The sequence below is a fragment of the Pipra filicauda genome, unplaced genomic scaffold, assembly GCF_003945595.2.
Source record: "Pipra filicauda isolate LSUMZ 115617 unplaced genomic scaffold, ASM394559v2 scaffold793_size85175_pilon, whole genome shotgun sequence".
NCBI classification, from domain to species: domain Eukaryota; kingdom Metazoa; phylum Chordata; class Aves; order Passeriformes; family Pipridae; genus Pipra; species Pipra filicauda.
Genome location: NW_024104968.1, coordinates 64,669 through 85,173, shown reverse-complemented (window position 1 = coordinate 85,173; position 20,505 = coordinate 64,669). Strand labels below are relative to the sequence as shown.

Genomic DNA, 20,505 nt, shown 5'->3' with positions numbered 1-20,505 from the left:
GCACCGCGTCGACTGCTGTCCCAGCAAAGTGTGACACCACAACCAGTGATCACACAACTCACTGGGACACCACATCCACCGATGATGTGTCACACTGTGACTCTGTGCTGCCTGGTCTCACGGAGGAGGCCGATGCCACAACGACGGAGGGCGTGGCGAGCACTGACGCCGCGCCTGTTCAGCGCCTGGCCGATACCCCCAGCCTGGAGTTTCTTGAGGAGAGAGCTGTCTCTGCTGAAGTAAGCAGCCTGTGGCCCCCCAAGCTGGGTGCGCTGGGCCCCCTCAGCCTTTGAGGCTGGCACAGTGTGCTGGGAAGGGAAGCATTTCTCAGGGGAAGCTGGGCAAGTATCTAACTCTGGCAGCTCTCCACCTCTCCCCTGTGCATCCTCCAGGCCAGACTGTGGGACCTGGGGACCTGGGGCTGCTCAAGGCATCTCCAGTCCCTGGGGCAGGTGCCCTCGAGGCCAGACAGTGGGACTGGATGAGGCGAGGCATTTCCCAGGCTTCTCTCTTGCAGCTGCCTTGAAGGCACGACTGCAGGACTTGGGGAACCAAAGCTTTTCCATGGCATCTCTGCTGCAGGTAGCCATAACACCAGACGGAGACATGCAGCAGAGACCCCCCACGGTGCCCAAGCTGGCCTGGGTGAAGGAGGAGGAGAAGGAGGAAAGCCCTAGGGCTGCTCCAACACAGCAGCCTGAAGAGGTGCAGCAGGTGCAGCCCCCGCAGGAGGGTGAGTGCTGGAGCTGGGCCACAGGGCTGGTGGCTGCAACCCCCTTGGCCTCATCCTGTCCCATCCCCTCTGGACATGCCCAGGGAAAGGGAGGGGGGCAGAGGGGCTGATCTCCTGGCAGCCGTGCTCCATCCACTGGGCATCCCGGGGCTGGCCCTGCCTGCTCCTGGAGCCCAGGCCTGGGCTGTGTTCTCCGGCCTCTCCCGCACACCCTCAGCTCTGAGCACGCTCGCTCTTTGCCAGATGCAGGCCAGGAGCGGACAGAAGAACAGCTCCGTGCCCGTGGCCGCTTCCACAGGGCAGCACAGGTACCTGCAGCCATCCCCGCCTGGGCTGGGCCTGCTCTCACTGCTCAGCCCAGCACCGCTGTCGCAGCCCTCCAGGGGACATCCCGCTCTCTTCCTTGCCTTTCTCCTGTAGCTGGTTTGCAGATTCATCAGGTGCATTTGGCATGAAGAGGCCACTTTCATGGCCACTGGGGACACGGCAAACTCGGACCTCTTCAATGCCCAGACCAGCGCTGCCCTGCTGGATTTGCTTGTGGAGAACGGTGTCTACAAAGCGAAGCAAGTAAGCAGCCTGTGGCCAGGGCTCCAGTCCCCAGGGATGCTGTGGCCCCTCACGTCGGCTGCTCTGGGTCCCCTCAGCCTTTGAGACCAGCAGAGTGTGGTGGCAAGGGGAGCACTTCTTGGGGGAAGCTGGGCAAGTTGCTGGCTCTGGCAGCTCTCCAGCTGTCCCCCGTGTCCCCTCCAGGTGCCGGCCATAGTCAGGTGCATCCATCAGTGGCTCACATCCAATGTGTCTGATGAGCACAGGCTGGACAAGACTCTTGTCCTGCTGACCGAGGCACACCCCACGGATGTTGCAGTGACCCTGCTGCGCTCTGCCCCAGCCTGTGACAGGTATGGGGCCCACCTGCCTTGAAGGCTCACCTGCCTTTAGACCCCATCCCCCTGGACAGCCTGTCCCAAATGGGGTGCCAGAGAGATGGAGACTTCCAGGACACTCCAGCTCCTCTCTTTGCCAGCTTTGGCATGTCAGCCTCCAATCCTGAGGCCAGCCTGCCTCCCTGCCCCACAAGGCACCGTGGCTCTGTCACCTGGGCCCCACAGCTGCCCAGGCCACAGCGCTGTGTCCCAGACCCCCCTGAGCCAGAGTTGTGACTCCACAGAGCTGCTCGCACCATGTGGAAGACGCTCATCTCCTCCAGAGGGACTAAGGAGCCGGTGCTGCAGATCCTCTTCCATGTGCTGGAATACTGGCCAGCGCACAGGAGACGCACCTCTGATGGGGATGAGAGGGATGTCTTTGCCCTGGCTGTGAGTTTCTTGAGCTGGCCTCTGCTCGCCCCTAGGTTGCCTCTGGGACGCCTTTCCATCCTCCCTCACCACTGCTTCTCCCTGCCCCAGGCACTGGGCTGCAAGCCTGCCTTAGGGGCAGGTTCAGGGACACCAGGCTGGGGGATCCCCCTGTGTCTCCTCTGGCCTGTCCCTGCCACGCTTGGGCCCTGCCACATGGACATCTGGGCCCTGAGAGCTGTCTCTGGGTGCTTTGTCTTTGGCAGGCAACTGTGGCACTCTGGGAGATCCTCCAGCTGTCCCACTCCTGGTGCCCAAGTGCAGTGAAGGACAATTTCCCGCGCCTCCTTCTGACTCTGCTCTTCCAAGTTTTCATCAGCACAGAGGAGATGTCAGAGCAGGTCGAGACCTTCTGGAGGCGATGCCGGGAGCAGCGCAGCCTTCCCCCCAACCCCAACAGGTGCTCCATCCCAGTCCCCTCTCCCTGCCACGCCCTCGGGGCGGGGGCCAGGGCTCTGTGCCTGACCTGGGCTGTGCTCTGCACACAGGTTTGCAGTGCAGACTGTTAAAGCCCTGCTGCGCCAGCTGCTGGATGAGGACGTGTTGATGGCGATCGGTCGCAAGTGTGGCTGGGACATGCTCCTCAAGGCTGACAGCCACCACTATGCAGTGGGTCTGCTGGCCAGGTGAGAGCCCTTTCTCCCCACTGCCCCACACCCCCACAGGTCATTTCTGCCCTGTGCACAGGCCACCCCTCACAGTGTCCGTGCTGCTGGGCCAGAGGGCCTTGGCAGCCAGGGATGGCTGAGCAGAGTGGAAAAGGTGGAGAGGGGCGGCTGCACAGGAGGAGCCACCTCCCAAAGTGCCCACGTCCTCTCCTGGGCTGGTGCCCAAAGACCAGGCCTGTGTGAGTCAGTCCCAGGAGAGCTTTGCCCACCTGGCTCAGGGTCTCTGGCACCTTTATTCCCCCTTGCAGGGAGCTGTGCCGTGTCTCCCGCTCCTTCGGTCGCACCATCGCCGTCAGCCTGCTCCCGCGGCTCAGCAGGGGAGAGCCCCTGTGGGAACTGCCTGCCCTGGCGTTCCTGGTGGAGGTGAGCCTGATGGCGAGCGCTGCCTGGCCCAGCTGCCTCCCCCTCTCTGCCCTCTCACAGCCGCAGCCGCCCGGGACGGTGCCTGCACCCTGTGCTGCTGCCTGGGCCCAGCCCTGGGCGGGTCTGGGCTCCTGCCGGCCGGGCACCCCGTCACTGCTCCCTGCCTTTCAGGTCCTGCACTGCCTGAACCCCAGACAATGTGGGCCCAGCGTCCTGCAGATTATTTCCAGGCACCTGCGCAGTCAGTGCCCGGAGAGGCGTCGCCTGGCGCTCCGAGGCCTGGTGGTGCTCAGCAAGGCTCCCTCAATGGTGAGCAGGGGGCAGGGGCTGAAGCCGGGCCGGCAGCGTGAGGCTGTGCAAGGCAGTAGCTTGGCCTTGGCTGGCCTTTGGCAGCTGTGGCAGCTGCTCCCAGCTCTCCTCCTCCCCGTTCAGCTGCCCGACTCCTTTGGGACGCACCTTTGGCCTCTGGGCCCCGCGGCAGCAGCGTGGGGCTGCACCACAGCATTGTGTTCCACACAGGCTAAGAGCATCCGGAGCCTGAATGAAAGCCTCCTGGAGCTACTGCAGGATGAAGACACAGATACGGTTCAGATGACCCTCTCCGTGTTCATCAATGTGCTGGGCTTGAAAATCATCCAAATATCCAGCCCAATAGCCCTGAAGTTGCTTGAGGCACTGCGGCCACTCTTTGACAACGTAAGGCTCTGTGCCCCTCATCGTGGGCACTGAGTGCTGCCAGGAAACTTTGGGCTCAGTGTCTTTTCAGGCCTGTGCCCCGGTGGGCCTGGAGAAGCCAGTGCTGAGGTCTTTTCCTCTTCCTTTGCACCAGGAGCACAGCCAGCTGCAGCAGCTCTCCATGCTCCTCTTCCGGGAGCTGATGGAGGCGACAGAGAGGAGCAAGAGCCTAAAGCCACACGTGTACCTGAGTCTGGTGCCATTCTACTTCAACTGGCACGATGAGAACCAGCGTGTGGCAGAGGTGAGGACTCGTGGGCTCCGGTGTCCCCATGGCAGGAGGCTGCTGTGCCTCCTGCCCTGGCCCATGGTCGCCTGCAGCCTCCTCCTGGCCTTGGCGCGGGGATGCGGGTGGTGTGCCCTGGGCTGCGGTGCCATGACCCACTCTCTATTGCTGTGCAGGCCTCTCAGAGAGCACTGTTTGGTGCAGCCAGGTTCCTGAAGTGGAGGGATCTTGAGCACTTGGTGACCATGGAGCAGCCCTGGAGGTTTCCCGAGTGCCTGGTAAGGACGGCCCCAAAGCGCCAGCCCCTGGCTCCCCGGGAGCACCCAGCCCTCTGCTCCCCCCAAAGCCCGGCCCCAGCAGCTGCTGGCCAGGCCTCAGGGCGCTGCGGGCAGGGGAGCCCCGTGCTGGGGGCAGGCAGCGCCCGGCCAAGGGGCAGAGCCTGAGCCGAGCCTTCCCTCCGTGCCCTGGCGCTCTTTGCAGCTGGAAAAGGACAGGAGCCGAGTGGGCCAGTACGTGCGCCAGGCCCTGCCGTTCCTGGAGAGCCCAGAGGAGCCCCTTCGAAAGCTGGCCATCAAGTTTCTGGGTGAGCCACAAGGTCCCTCCCCGCCCCGCTGCAGCTCGGCCCCAGCCCCGGCTGCTGCAGCGGCAGCAGGATGCGGCCCAGGGCATGTGGAGCCCCGAGTGGCCCCGAGCGCCTGCTGCCGCCCTGTGCCAGCCCAGCCCTGGGGCGTCCCCATGCGGGAAGGCCCCGGGCTCAGCCCTGCCAGGGCAGGAGGCCGTGTGGCCGGGCTGGCAGCGCCGCTGCGGGGGACCTGTGCCTCTGGGGCCTGACAGGCTCTGTGTTCCCAGGGATCGCCGCCAGGTCCATGAAGCAGGAGCAGCCAGAGCTACAGCTCATCTGCCAAGGTGAGGGAGGGCACCTTCCAGCTGATCCCCTTGGGCCCTGCTCCCTCCTGGCCATGGCAAGAGCTGGCTGGGATGGCCCTGGCAGGAGGGGCTCCTCACGTCCCCACACCCCTGGCCTCTCACCTTGGCTCTCTTCCTTTCTCTTTCAGCCCTTCAAGGCATGACTGATGACAGCCCTGCTGTCTCAAACCTGGCCATTGAAACTCTCCACATCATCAGAGCTGTACGGAGAACTCCATTCTTCCCATTCTGGTAGTCTCCGTTGCTGCCTCTTCCAGCCCACAGAGGTGTGACAGATGACATCAGACTCGCCATGGCAGGCCTGGCAATTCAACACTGCTACGTGCCAAGAGCTGTACAGATGGCTCCCTACTGCAGATTCCAGCAGCTCCAAGACTGGCTGTGCAGGGCGTGGAAGACCCGGCCTTTTCCGCAGGGCAGTGTCTGCCTGTGCTGCTGCAGCTCTGTGGAGAACTGATGCAGGAAGCTCCATCTCCTGGAGCCACCTGAGCCTGTGGGGAAGATTCCTCTTCCCTGCAAGCACCTCCTTTGAGCCCAGCATGGGAACATGACCAACATGTTATCATGCACAGAGGCCCAGGAGGTTTTTTTTGGTGCCCAGTGTGCACAGGGCCTTGGGGAAGAGGGGAAAATAGCTCCCTGTGCTCAGCAACACTTGCCCCGCTGTGCAGCGTGCCAGCAAAAGACCAGCAGGGGAGGGGGCGCTGGGAGGCCAGGAAGGGGTGAGGTGCTGTGGAGGCCCTGATGGGACAAGGGAGAGGGAAGCCTTGAAGGGAATCTGTGAGGGGATGGGTGGTAGAAGGCTGTGAGGGGACAGACTGGGCGCAGGCCCCAAGGGGCAGGGTGGAGGGAAAAGCCCCCAGGACTTGGGGAGGGCAGAGGCCATAAGCAGCCCCCAGGCAGCCACCTCCTTCCCTGCCAGCTGGCTGCTCTGGTGCTTTCCCGAGGCCTCTCCTAGCCCTGTGGCAGAAGCCCTGGAGGCCAGGCCTCAGCAGCAGGGTGGGCACACCCCCAAGGGGGCCAGGCTGGCCTGGCTGGGGACAAGGAGGGCAAGGGGGCCCTGCCGGGGCACGTCCGCCGGGTGCTGCCGGCCAGGGGCAGTGGCACAGGCAGGGCTGGTGGCCAGCCCAGGCCCCCGCGGCTGCCCAGGCCACGGGGCTGTGGCCAACACCCCCCTGAGCCAGAGCTCTGGGCCCACAGAGCTGCTGCCACCACGGGCAGGGTGCTGGGCTCCTCGGGCAGGGCTGCGCACTCGCTGCTGCCCAAGCAGCTCCTCATCCCACAGACAACAGCACCAGAGGCTGCCCAGGAGCAGCAGCACCCACAACGCCTGGGCCTCCTCACCCAGGCACCCACACTCGCCAAGACATCAAAAGTGGGCAGACTGTGGGCACAGTTGCACCTGCTTTGGCAAAAGGCTTCAGGGCAAGTGGCCACCACAGCTTTCCAGTGACTCCCCAGCCTCACAGCAACCCTTGGCAGCTTCAGCTGCAGCCTGACATCCTGACTGACTTCAATGGCCCTGCTTGAGGCTGGACACACCTTCCACACTCAGCTGTCCCCAGCCAGTGCCACTGGTGCCATCCTTAGAGACTCTGCTGGGACACCAGCCTCGGGCTGCAGCTGCTCAACCTCTCCTCCACGCAGGCACCTTCAAAACATGGGCATGGGCTTCTAAACTCTACGTCCAGCACTTGAGGGCAACAAAGGAAGAAGCAGCAGAAGCTGAAACAAAGCAGAGCCTCATGTGGTGGAGCTTCAGGGATGGAGGGAAGTAAGCACTGTGGTGTCTGATGAAAAGATGGCCCAGTTCACATTCACCAGCTCACACTTTGCTGCTGGACATTCCTCCTTTGGTCCTGCTGGAGCCCATTCCCTACCAGTGCATGGCCCTGCCTTGTTCCCAGATCCAATCTCCGGGATCCCTGGCAACAAGTGGGCCCTGTGTCCACCTGAGAGCAGAAACTGGCAGAACGTCTCTGCTTCCAGCACTTCTCTTGGCTGCTCCTTCAGGTGGGTGGCACCTTCATGGCAGACACAGAACAAGCTTCTCATCCCAGACTTCTCCCTGTCCCCTGCACTTCCCCAATGGACTGGACATCAGCTGCTGGCCACAGCTGAGCACACAGAAACCGAAGTGTTGAACATGCGAGACTGGGCTGATTTTTTTTCCAGAAGGCAAGAAAACAAGCAAAAAGAACACAAAAATCTTGAGAGTCTCTCTGTCCAATCTAATTGTCCTGTGAAACTCGGCAGCTGATGGTGGCTTTGTGCTGCTGCTAATCACTTCCACCCAAAAATCATGCCAGGAAGGAGCAACAGCTTCTGCCTTCTGACAGATGCCAAGTCTTGCCACCAATTGCTCCAGCTGCCACTCCCAAAAGCCACCTGCAAGAGGGCAGACCTCAGTGCCCCTTGGCTTTGGCTGCCCTCTGGCAGAGAAGTCCCCCAGGGGCACAGCTCTTTGGGGCAGGAGACGGGCAGCACCCTTGCAAGGACTCTGGGCAGTGGCAGGTCTCCTTGGGCCAGGACTTGCCAGAGGCTGTCCCTCAAGAATCCCGGGAGCAGGCAGGGAATGCTGAGCAGAGCAAGCCCTGCCCGGATGTCCCATCGGGAAGACACTGTTCTAGGGGGAATTCACTGGGTCTACTGACTCTTCCTGACTGGCCTAATGACTCAGCTGTGGTGTGTTCCTGTCACTCAGATCCCTTCTTGGTCCCACCTGACGTTGTGATTTGTGTGACTGACAATACCTTTAACATCCCTGTAAATATTCCTTGTTATTTTAGTTGTATCACAGATCAAAACGTATCTACCCTCCATTTATTATTAATAATTCCCATGGGCAGAAGAGCCAAACTGTGGCTCCCAGTGAACCTAAGCAGAAGCTGGGAGGATGAGGCAGGATACAGTGAATTAAGGAAACTGTGAAATGCAGAAATCCTCAGTGGGTGGCTGATTGCTTGGATCATCTCTGCAGCAATCCCGGCAGCTGCCGCAGCCACGGCTCCTGCTGCACTGGCCATTCAGTGCAGGCCATGCCTGCAGTGCCAGTGTATGGGCACTGTGGCAGCATCAGGAGCAGGGGTTCAGAATCTGCCTGGTTTCAATATTCCAAGTCCTCTGGGAGCACATGGGACAAGCCCCAAGACAAGAAGCCCGGGTCCTGGCCCTCTTGGCCGTGAACTCTGCGTGTCCAAACAGAACAGGGGCAGAGGTGGGACCAAGCGGAGTCACTCTGCACCTGCCCTGAGTTCATGGGAATGCAAAGGGAGGATGGACCTTGGCTGAGTGCTTGGAGAGAGAGAAGGTTGTTTCTCCAAGTGCAAATGCTCTTTAACCAGCCTGCATGACCAGCCTGTGTTTTTCTCTGGTGGCTGAACACAGCCAGCACATGAGGGGAGGGGAATGTGTGGGATCAGGGCACTGCTTTGGGGCCATGCTGGGAATTCCGGTGGACTAAAAGACAAACACCAAGTGCTGCTCACGAGAGAAGAGGAATAAAAGGGGACACCGATAAGTGTCAGCAAACAAGTCCTGAAATGGAACTCTGTGTGTGCAGCCTCATTTCCTCTTTCAGGAGCCACAGGAGAGGAGGCAAAAAGTGGGGGTTGGGCCCCCTAAAGTGTTTGGGGGGGGAAATTGCGGATGGAGGTGACAATGGGAAAGTGGGAGGAACAGAGAGAAGGGTGGAAAAGGGGTGGTGATCTGGTGAGTCTGACAGTCCCATGGGGGTCTTTCGGAACAGGGGGGTTGGGAAAGGGGGGTGGCCCCCCTGAGCTCCCAACTTACTGTGGGGTGCTGGGGGCTGCTGGATCCAATCCTGGCATTGGATTATGCCAACAGTTTCAGTTTAGAGGAATTACATAGGTGTGACTGAAGCACTTTTGTCCCCAGGTTTTAATGATGGCAAATCAGAACTATTGATAGAAATGAATTTATTTAGGGATACAAATGATCAGACACTACATCTTCATCAGAATTATTTACTGCACAAAATACACACTAAAACTACTCCTAGTACAGGATAAGATAGGATGGTGCTCAAGCAATTGTTGAAGCGATTCTACTAGACCTGGCAAAACCCAATAATTCTTAATTAGAGATGGATGGAACTCCCCCAGACCAACACACGGGGGGAGATCTCTGCTCTCAACCTCCAGGACTGACCTTGGGGGGTCCCCAGCCAAAGCAGGAATCTCCACACACCTCCAGAAAGGTTCTGTTCGAAGAAGCTGCCCCTGTGAAAGGGGACTGGCCCTTTGTGGTCAAAAGGGATGGACTGACAGTCACTGGACTCCAGGGGTTGCCTCACCATGAGGTGCTTCATTCTGGGTGGAAGCAGCGGCCGAAGCTCTTCCCGCAGTCGGGGCACTCAAAGGGCTTCTCTTACCGGTGGGTCCGCTGGTGTCTGGTCAAGGCAGAGCTCTGGGTGAAGCTCTTCCCACACTCCCCACACTTGTAGGGCCGTTCCCCGGTGTGGATGTGCCGGTGGGTGATGAGGGTGGAGTTCCGCTTGAAGCCCTTCCCGCAGTCGGTGCAGCGGAAGGGCCTCTCATCCGTGTGTGTCTGCTCATGCCTGAGGAGAACTGAGCTGTTCTGAAACCTCTTTCCACATTCCAAGCACTTGTAGGGCCGTTCTCCAGTGTGGATGTGCTGGTGGGACTGGAGGTGGGCTTTCTGGCTGAAGCTCTTCCCACATTCTGAACATGTGTAGGGCCGTTCCCCGGTGTGGATGCGCTGGTGTTTGCAGAGAGCGGAGCTGTCCCTGAAGCTCTTCCCACATTCCCTACACGTGTAGGGCCGTTCCCCACTGTGGATGTGCTGGTGGGTGAGGAGGTGGGAGCTCTTCCTGAAACTCTTCCCACATTCCAAGCACCTGAAGGGCTTCTCCCTGCTGGGAGGCTGCTCAGGGACCACCAGCTCAGAGCTCCCCCTCAAGCTCCGGCCGCCTTCCCGGCACACGCTGGCTCTTTCCTCCTCAGAGCACCCTGGGCTGGCTTTGGAGCCCCTCCTGCGGGGGGATCTCCGGCCCTTTTCCTCCCCGCTGCCTTCCTGTGCCGGGGAGCCCTTCAAAACGGCCTCTCCCACCAGGCTCTGCCGGGGGGATTTGTCCTCCGGGCTCTCCGTCCTCAGCTCGGGGCCTGGGGCAGGAAGCAACAAGGACAGGCAGGGGATTTGCCTCCGGCCCACAGGGAAGGCCAAGGACATCCCCCCAACTCCGGCCCCGGCAGGACGGCGGCGCCAGCGGGGTTGTCCTGCAGCCGGGGCCATGCTCGGCTGACAGAGCCAGCACAACACCCGCCCAAAGGGACACTGACTTCCTCCTCACCTGCCTGGGGGGACCAAGGCATCTTCCTCTTCCTCGCAGCCTCCTCCTCCATCCACCCAAGCTTTGGGAGGGAGAAATCCTGATGGGGGGAAAACAAGGGCTGAGCTCATTGGCTTGGGGGTTCCTCCTGCCCAAGTCCATCTCTAGAACTCACTGGGCATCCTGTGACCATAAAGACCTCCAAAACACCAAGATCCAGCCCAGAAAAACCCAAACCACTGACATTCAGGCAAAAAAACCATCAGAAATAGTGAGATAAACCACTCACAAACTGCAAAAAGTTGAAATTCAGCTAAAAAATACTCCAAAATATCAAGATTCAACCAGAAAAACTCTCCCAGAAGTTCCCTCTCTGGGCTCTCCCCTCTGGGGTTCAGAGGGTCCCCCTTCTCTGGGAAGCTGGGGGTCCCACTTTGGGATGCTGGGAGTGTTGGGGTTCCAAGGGTCCCTTCTCCTCTGACCCTCGCCTTCGCAGTGCCGCATTCCAAGACATTCCCCCTCTCCAGGTTCTCCACCTTGTTGTCCCGGGGATCCCAGGGGTCCCTACTGTCCAGGTTTCCCCTTCTCTGCAACCCCTCTCCAGGCTCTTGGGGCTCTTGCAGCTCCCCCCTCTCTCCAGCCTCCCCCACTCTCCAGGGATCAAGGCATGGGGACATCAAGGCTCCCCAACACCAACGCTGTATCCGCTCTCCCCCCTCCCCTCAGCCGCCCTCTGCCACCCCTTTCCCATTGGCCCTTCAATCCTGGCTCCCCCCAGCTCCCTTTGGGGGTGACCCACCGCCCCTCACGCTCCCTTTGGGGGTCCCACCCGCTCTTTTCCCTTCTCTCGCCCCTTTCCCATCGTGGCCGCTCCGCTCACCCGACAGCGGCAGGAAGGGCAGGGACAGGGGCGGAGCAGCAACAGCAACAGAACAATCGTCCCCCTGCTCCCACGGGCGCCCAGGAAGGTGGAACCTGTCCCAAATATCCTGGGGAAGTGCGGAGGTTCGGGACATACTCGGGCTACCAGCACAGATTTCCCTGCAAAGTCTGCAGTGAGTCAAGCTCTGGAGAGGAGATTGTGCCCCATGGATGGGGTTGCAGAGGTTCCCTCAGGACCTCAGCAGGACAATGTCACCCCAGCAGGTCGGGGCTGGCAAGTGGGAGGCTGCTCCAGGGCTCTGCAAGAGGCCTCGTGCTCTGCTCGGCCACAGCAGTGCCTGGTACCAACACCCCCGGCTGAAGACCCAGCCCTGGGAAGTTCCTGGCAGAACAGCCCCACCCCACCTGGCTCCAACCTCCTGGCAGGGACTTGTAGAGAGTCAGGAGGTCTCCCCTGAGCCTCCTCTTCTCCAGCCTCAACACCCCCAGCTCCCTCAGCCTCTCCTCACACCACTTGTGCTCCACTCCCCTCCCCAGCCTCGCTGCTCTTCTCTGCTCCTGCTCCAGCCCCTCCAGGGCCTTCCTCAACTCAGGGCCCAGAGCTGGACACAGCACTCCAGGGGTGGCCTCACCAGCGCTCACTCCAGCCCAACAATCACTTCCCTGCTCCTGCTGCCACACTCTTCCTCAGCCAGGCCACCATCCCTTGGCCCTCTTGGCCACCTGGCCACACTCTTCCTCCTGTTCAGCTTCCTGTCCATCCCCACTCCCAGCTCCCTTTCTGCCTGCCTGCTCTCCAGACACTCTGGCCCCAGCCCGGGGGGCTGACGGGGCTTCTGGTGGCCAAAGGGCAGGACCCGGCCCTTGGCCTGCTGGAACCTCATCCCTTGGAATCAGCCCATGGATCCAGCTTGGCCAGGTCCCTCTGCAGAGCCCTCCTGCCTTCCAGCACATCAACACACCCCAGCTTGGGGTCACCTGCACATTTGCTGATGAAATGCCTGGTTCTGCAGGAGCTGGAAATGCTCAAGGGGCTGCAGATGCTCAAATCAGGGGCCTGGGGGGGCCTGGGGGGCTTTGGGGTCCAGGAGGGTCCTGGGGAGGAGCTTTGGGGATTGGGGGTATAAACTAGGACAGACCAGGACAGACCAGGACAGACCAGTACCTCCTCACTGCTCCCCAGAGCTCTCCTGGAGCTGGGCCACATTGTCCTGGGACACCTGAGCCCCCCCCCCAGTGCCCTCCCAGTACAGCCCAGTGCCCCCAGTACAGCCCACTGTGTTCCTGTCCCAGGGTGCCGGGTGATCCCTCTTTGGGAGGGGTTGGAAGTGATTTGAGGGGGGGCTGGGGGAGATTTGGGTGGGTGGTTGGATAAGAATTTGGGGGGTTTTGGGGTGCTTTGGGTGCATTTAGGGGAGTTAAAAGGTGTCTTGGGAGGTCAAAGGGATCTGTAGGGAGAGGGGATTAAAAGGAAAATGGGGGTTGGGAGACATTTGGGGTGGTTAATGATGTCTAGGGGGAAAGAGGAGGGGCAGCACCATGAGCAGGTGAGTCCTGATACCCCCCTGGGGTTCCCAAGACCTTCTTGGTGTCCCTAATTCCCCCCTTAACACCCTGAGACCCCCCCGGTGTCTCCAATGTCCCCAGGGCCTCTCCATGGCCATAATTCCCCCTAATTCCACTGTCCCCACACCCCACCCCACTGTCCCCAAACCCCAACTCTGATGTCCTCCCCAGCACCCCCCAAACCCTCTCAGTGACCCGCAAAACCCACCTGGGACCCCCCAAGCCTATTCAGGGACCCCCCACTCCCCCTCGGGGACCTTCAAAACTGTCTGAGACCCACTAAACCCCCCAGAGACCCCAAAACTGCCTAAAAGGTCCCCGCAAAGCTCCCCAGGACTCCCAAACCTCCTCACAGACCCTCAAAGCCCATCTGGGACACCTCAAATCTTCTTATAAACCAAAACCCCTTCAGGGACACCCAAACCCTTTCAGGGATCTCCAACCTCCCCCCTGAGTCCCCTCAGGACAGCAAACCCCCTCAGGGACCCCTCACAACGTCCCCGGGAACCCCCGAACCCCCCCGCTAAGCCCTCCCGAGCCCTCCAGCCTTTCCACCCACAGCCGCGCTCCCCGCAGCCCCCGAGGGGATCCCCAGACCCCGCTCTCGCCGCCCCCCCCGCCAACTCACCCAGTGAAGCGCAGCGGCCGCAGGCGAGTCCTCCTCACTCCCGACCACGAGGCCAAAATGGCGCTCGCTCCGCGCGCCCTCCGCCTTTACAGCCCCGCCCCGCAGCCAATCAGCGCGCGGCCACGCCCCCGCCCGCCCTTCGCCACGCCCCCACCTGCGCGGTGCATTGTGGGAGTTGTATTCCCTGCGGTGGGGGAGGATCGGACTTGTTGGGTTTTAGTTTTTCTGTCTTCTTTTATTTTCTCTTTTTTATTTCTTTCTTTTCTTTCTTTTTTCCTTCTTCTTTGCTTTTTCTCTTTTTTTATTTCTCGTTCTTCTTTTTTTCTTTGTTCTGTTTTTTTCAATTTTTTTCCTGCTTTTTCTTTCTTGTTTTCTCTTTTTTCTCCTTTTTCTTTTTTTTCTTCCTTTTCTTTGTTTTTATTTTTCTTTTTCCTTTTTTTTTCCTTTTTCCTTGTTTTTTATACATTATTTTCTATCAGTTGTACTTTCAATCAGTTGTACTTTCAAGGAAAATGGAAACACATATCAAAACAATCTCTAGGTACATATCTTACAAGAACAGATAATCCGCCATTGTTCCAGGTTTGTGAGGATTCCCAAGATCACAAACACTGAGACACCAAGGGTGGAAGCCAAGCAACTTTATCCTGTCCCTTGCCACAGCCTTCAATCCACACCCAGCCCTGGATTTCTGCAAAGCCGCTGGGCAGGAGCAGGAGATGGAGCTGGTGCTCGGCGGGAGGGGCAGCAACAACAAACCCGTGTCTTTGGCACAGGGGAAGGAATTTAGTGCTTGAGGGGTTACATTCCACAGGCTCCCCTGGGGATCAGCTTATGCTCGGACAGTGAGAACAGCCAGAACATTCCTAATAAAAATGCCCGAGGGAAGGGAGCGGAGGGGGAGCAGGGGCAGGAAAAGGAAGCAGAGCGATGGAAGATGGGCTGGGGCGGTCGGGGCTGGGGGAAGGCAGGCTGGACAATGCCTTGTTTGGTCCAGCAGCTGGACCAGCTCCAGGGCAGATGTCGGGGGAGCCTCTGCCACAGGGACATGGACAAACAGACGCTACAAAAGCTCTCAGAGGGGTTGGGGGCTCTGGGCGGGGCTGCGCTCTCGCCTCAAGCCAGGATATCCCAGGGCAGTGGAACAGCAATTCCTGTCAGCTCCCAGCAAAGATTATTGGGGTTTGCACTGGGCAAATAGTGACGCTCCAGCTTCTTCTGCTCTTTTTAGAACTTTGAGCTTGCAGTCGGGTAGAAGGGCTGGTGGGGGAGTGGGAAGAGACCCACTGAGGGGCACATCTCATCCCTCAGTTAGATGGAGCTAAACCCCTGATCTTGCTTAGGAAGAGCTGCTGATGCTCAGTTTCCTTCTTTCCCTTCTGCTTTAGGGGGATATTACATTTCCCTACAGTACTGGTGATAGAAGGGTATGTCAGCTGGAATGGTTTGGTTCTTACAGAAAGCATGAACGCATTTTAAGGAAGGTATTTTTACATAGGTGAGGTCTCCAAAAAAACAAAACAAAAAAAAACCCCAAAGGTAATACAAGTGCAGAATAAAGTGAACTTTGGAGTTTTCTTTTTAATTCTTAGGTAGAAAAGCCATCCCAGTCAGGGACACCAATTTATTGCATTGTTGAAAAAAAACCTCAACCAACAAACTAAAAAAGAAATCTGACTTTGTTCTCTTTCAGATTTGGTTTTGATCATAAGAATTCTTCTAGTGAAAAGGACTAATTTACTCTTTCTAGAGGAATATTTTAAGTGTGATTATCACAATATCACAGCTGCTGAAAAGGTCTAAAATAGGACATTGACCTTGAACGTGTTCCTGCGTTTAGGATGTGGTGCCTAACATTAAAGAAACAATAGAACTGCTGCTCATTTATTAAGGTATCATCTCAAAATGTTAACTCTTGCTCTGTAAACACTTGCCATAAGGATTGTAGAAAGCTTGCAGTATCCCAGGAAGTACATGTGGTATTTTATCAGTGTAAATATGGATAAGATTTTCAAGATTTCTGCTGGCAATACTCCATAACTAAAGTAAGTTTTCCCTTTGGTGCTGCACGAGTTTATGATTTAATTGTTACTGACATTCCACCAGTCAGATTATTAGCTTCACCAAAGGAAAGGGAAATAATCCTGTATTAATTAAAGAGAGCACCTGAATTCCCTCAGTCATCTTATCTTGGCTGTCTGAGACAGTAACACACTTCATTTTCCCTACAGAAACTTCCACTAAAAGAACAGCTTGGGGTGATAGTGAGAGATCCATATTGAAGGGTGTGCCTGAATTATCTTTGGGGAGGAGACCTTTTTTGGTGGGTGACAGGCAATGTGCCTGTGGCTCCCTTTTTCTGTCTGTTTTTTTTCCCTTTCTTTTTGTCAGAGGCTTTGGAAAAGGTGTTTTGTCAAGAGAATAATATTCATTTATAGCAATGTGAATGGTTTCTGTGCTGTACCAGTGAAGGCAGTCATCTAAATACCCAGACCCATGCCCTTGGAAATAAAACAAGGACAAAATATGGAGTATTTGTTTGAGACCAGATAAACTGAAGGTAGTTCAGTAACATGGTAAGGGAATTGCTGTTATTTCACAGAGACATTTCTTTGTATGCTGGAACTGAGGGGAGCAGCAAAAGCTAAAAGCCTTGCTCTGTGTCTTTGTGAACACACTGTGGGTGAGTTCAAAGGAGCATTCAGAGATTGTGTTGTGTGAGCCTTTTTCCCTCAGATCAAAACAAGGAGTAATTAATGCTCAATACAGCAGATGGCTTTCAAGTAATAACTTGGTCCAGTTTGTCCAACTGTGTCCAAACAGGTGAGGAAAATCTGGAACTTTAGAAGGGTTAGTTTTTTACCTCATTAGCAGGATATCCAGGGGTGCACCAAGTGCCTGCCAGTGAGGAGCACAAGAGACGAGGAGACAGTGACAATATTGTTCTAATGTTAATGTCACTGGAGCACAGAGTGAGATCACACCTTAGTTATGTTTCTTTAATTAGTGATTGGGAATAAAGAGAAAATCACATAGTTGATGACACTTTAGGATTTATTTCACACTTTTAACAATAAGGTATTTTCCAGCTGGACTTTGAATAAGGTTCCATGGTATATTGCAAATTTCTATCTCAAGTTAACAGTCTACTTCTTCCCAAAGAAATTCTCAGCAGCTAACACCCTTTCATCATCTGGCTCTTTCCCTGATGCCTTGAGCTTGTTGCTCCTTTGGGTAAATACCCATTTGACACAATGCACTGGGCAGCTTCTGCCAAGTGCCACTGAATCTCACTTCTTCCCTTGCCTTGAGGTAGTTGTGCTTTAAGAATCTGGCTCTTCTGAAATGTCTACAGTATTTCAATGGGAAGAAGCTTCAAGATGTGCTGTTTGGCACACAGGAAAAATGACCTGCCCAGAGAGCCATGGAAATGTAGGTGCTGCTCAGTAATACCCCTGGACTGGGACAGGCACTGCTGACAATGTTTTCCTTCCCCTCTCTGATTCCATTCCCACTGTTTTGTACAGACTCCTTGGGGTCAGATTTTGCACTGTACAGTTTGATAAGTTAGTGCAGATGTGTGTTTGCAGGCATGTTCTTCTTCTGTATTCCTGGATAAAATTCAGTAAACTGATACCTGGCTTGAACTTTTTCACCCCCATAGTACTACTTTTATTTATTTCTACAGAACACCTGGAGAAAATGAAGGTACACTGAGCCCCAGTTCACTTGCTGCTGTAATCTCTTCACCTTTTTTCTTTTCCCCTCCCCCAAACTGATGGGTAACTGTGAAACCCAAGGTCAGGAATGTGGTTGGAATTCCAGGCCCCAGTCTGGGGGAGGTGACACTTTCAGTCCCCAGGGGAAGAAGCCACTGCTTTGTTTATCAACAGGCAAAGGACAGCCCAGGATTTCTGGCTCTCCAAGCAGCAGCACTGGCAGGGAAGAGCTGCTGACTTGGATGGAAGAGGGTTGAGAGAAAAGCAGTGATGGCTCACAGGGGGAGAGGAGAAATGTGTTATTTGGGGGTGTAAAGCTGGGGGGGATGACAAGCTAACAAGGTAGTGGAAGCCACGGGAACAGGAAAAGGAGGGCTTAGAGGAGACAGATCAGGACAGAAGGAGAGACCCTCATGTTTCAGCCCCTGAATATCAAATCTTAGGAGATAATGAACGAAAGTAGAAACGAAGCTCACCTGTCCTTGGGTGAGTTTCCAAATGGATCAGCTGTCATATTTTAAGGAGAGTGTATTGCAGGGAACTTAACACAGAAAAGTGACCTCATCAAATGACACGTATCGGGATTCATTATGGATGATTTTTATATAAGAGAACACATAAACATGCAAAGATTTAAAAGCATTTTGGAATAAAAAACATTGAAAAACAGCCATTTAGGGTGTAAATCTATAAAAAGAAACGTGGAGGATGTGATGTCACAGGGGAGCAGTGATGTAACAGGGGAGCTGTGATATCACAGGAGAGGATGTGATGTCACAGGGAGGATGTGACGTCATAGGAGAGGTGATGTCAAAGACGATGTGATGTCATAGGAGAGGTGTGATGTCACACAGGAGGATGTGATGTCATAGGAGACATGCGATGCCACAGAGGAGGATGTGATGTCCCAGAGAAGCTGTAATGTCACAGAGGAGGATGTGATTTCATAGGAAACATGCGCCGTCAGAGAAGAGGATTTGATGTCCAGAGGAGGATGTGATATCATAGGAGACATGCGATGTCACAGAGAGGGATGTGATGTCACAGAGGAGGATTTGATGTCAAAGGGAGCTGTGATGTCACAGGAGACATGCTATGTCACAAGGAGGATGTGATGACATAGGAGAGCTGTGATGCCACAGAGGAGGATGTGATGTCACAGGGAGCTGGGATGTCACTGAGGAGGATGTGATGTCACAGTGGAGCTGTGATGTCACAGAGGAGGAGGATGTGATGTCATGGGAGAGCTGTGATGTCACAGAGGAGGATGTGATGTCAAAGAAGAGGATGTGATGTCACAGACGAGAATGTGATGTCACAAAAGAGTTGTGATGTCAGAGAGGAGGATGTGATATCACAGAGGAGGATGTGATGTCACAGGGGAGGATGTGATGTCACAGGGGAGGATGTGATGTCAGAGGAGACATGCTATGTCACAAGGAGGATGTGATGACATAGGAGAGCTGTGATGCCACAGAGAAGGATGTGATGTCACAGAGGAAGATGTGAGGTCACAGAAAGGATGTGATGTCACAGTAGAGCTGTGATGTCATAGGAGAGCTGTGATGTCACAGAGCAGGATGTGATATCACAGGAAGGATGCGATGTCACAGTAGAACTGTGATGTCATAGGAGAGCTGTGATGTCACAGAGGAGGATGTGATGTCACAGAGGAGGATGTGATGTCACAGGAAGGATGTGATGTCACAGTAGAACTGTGATGTCATAGGAGAGCTGTGATGTCACAGAGGAGGATGTGATGTCACAGATGAGGACGTGATGTAATAGAAGACATGCGATGTCACAGAGGGGGATGTGATGTCAAAGAGGAGGATATGATGTCACAGGAAGCTGTTATATCACAGAGGAGCGTGTGATGTGACAGAGGGGGACGTGATGTCATAGGAGACATTTGACATCACAGAGGAGAATGTGATGTCCACAGCTGGATGTGATGTCACAGGGAGGATATGATGTCACAGAGGAGGATGTGATGTCGTAGGAGACATGCGATGTAACAGAGGAGGATGTGATGTCACAGAGGAGCATGTGATATAGAGAGGTGGATGTGAAGTCACAGGCAGGGTGTGATGTCATAGGAAACGTGATGTCACAGAGGAGGATGTGCTGTCACAAGGAGGATGTGATGTCACAGAGGAGGATGTGACGTCATAGGAGACATGTGATGTCACAGAGGAGGATGTTATGTCACAGAGAGCTGTGATGTCACAGAGAAGGATGTGATGTCACAGGGGATCTGTGATGTCACAGAGGAGGATGTGATGTCATAGGAGACATGCGATGTCACAATGGGGGTTATTATGTCACAGAGGAGGTTGTGATGTCCAGAGGTGGATGTGAAGTCACAGGGAGGATGTGATGTCATAGGAGACATGTGATGTCACAGAGAAGCATTTGATGTCATAGAGGAGGATATGATGTCACAGGAGAGGATGTGATGTCATAGAGAGCTGTGGTGTTGCAGGCAGGATGTGATGTCACAGAAGAAGGTGTGATGTCACAGAAAGGATGTGAGATCACAGTAGAGCTGTGATGTCCTAGGAGAGCTGTGATGTCACAGAGAAGGATGTGATGTCACAGAAAAGTTTGGGATTTCACAGAGGAGGTTGGGATTTCACAGAGGGGGACGTGATGTCACAGTGGAAAATGTGATGTCACAGAAAGGATGTGATGTCACAGGGAGCTGCAATGTCACAGAGAAGGATGTGATGTCACAGGGAGCTGTGGTGTTACAGAGGATGATGTGATGTCATAGGAGACATGTGATGTCTGAGACAAGGATGTGATGTCATAGGAAACATGCGATGTCACAGGGGGGATGTGATGTCACAGAGGAGGATATGATGTCAGAGGGGAAGATGTGATGTCACAGAGGAGTATGTGATGTAACAGAGGAAGATGTGATGTCAGAGAAAGGATGTGATGTCACAGGGAACTGTGGTGTTACAGAGGAGGATGTGATGTCACAGAGGAGGATGTGATGTCATAGAGAGCTGTGATGCTGCAGGGAGGATGTGATGTCTCAGAGGAAGATGTGATGTCACAGAAAGGATGTGATGTCACACTAGAGCTATGATGTCACAGGAGAGCTGTGATGTCACAGAGGAGGATGTGATGTCACAGGAGATCTGTGGTGTCACAGAGGAGGATGTGATGTCACAGAGGAGGCTGTGATGTCACAGAGGAGGAGCTGATGTCCAGAGCAGGATGTGATGTCACAGAGAAGGATGTGATGTCACAGGGGATCTGTGATGTTACAGAGGGGGATGTGATGTCACAGATGAGGATGTGATGTCACAGGGGAGCTGTGATGTCACAGAGAAGGATGTGACGTCACAGAGGAGGATGTGATGTCACAGAGGAGGTTG

At 55.5% G+C, this 20,505-nt stretch overlaps 1 protein-coding gene across 1 annotated transcript; it reads left to right on the top strand.

Moving 5' to 3' along the window:
• The first annotated feature begins 16 nt into the window (after positions 1 to 16).
• LOC113985925 (maestro heat-like repeat-containing protein family member 7) lies at positions 17 to 5,583 on the top strand. The gene is made up of 16 exons (XM_027717183.2): positions 17 to 239; positions 583 to 733; positions 977 to 1,041; positions 1,154 to 1,303; positions 1,487 to 1,635; positions 1,905 to 2,052; positions 2,298 to 2,491; positions 2,580 to 2,717; positions 3,008 to 3,122; positions 3,294 to 3,431; positions 3,642 to 3,818; positions 3,952 to 4,101; positions 4,260 to 4,361; positions 4,564 to 4,666; positions 4,933 to 4,989; positions 5,139 to 5,583. The coding sequence occupies exons 2-16, from the start codon at positions 607 to 609 to the stop codon at positions 5,243 to 5,245; spliced, it is 1,920 nt and encodes a 639-aa protein (XP_027572984.2). The 5' UTR covers positions 17 to 239; positions 583 to 606; the 3' UTR covers positions 5,246 to 5,583.
• The last annotated feature ends 14,922 nt before the right edge of the window (positions 5,584 to 20,505 follow it).

Excerpts from the sequence above, each read along its gene's own strand:
- LOC113985925 (XM_027717183.2), top strand. The coding sequence starts at position 607 with ATGCAGCAGAGACCCCCCACGGTGCCCAAGCTGGCCTGGGTGAAGGAG. Across the intron at positions 2,053-2,297 it reads GGGATGTCTTTGCCCTGGCT|GCAACTGTGGCACTCTGGGA; the intron begins GTGAGTTTCTTG and ends TGTCTTTGGCAG. Across the intron at positions 4,102-4,259 it reads AGAACCAGCGTGTGGCAGAG|GCCTCTCAGAGAGCACTGTT; the intron begins GTGAGGACTCGT and ends ATTGCTGTGCAG.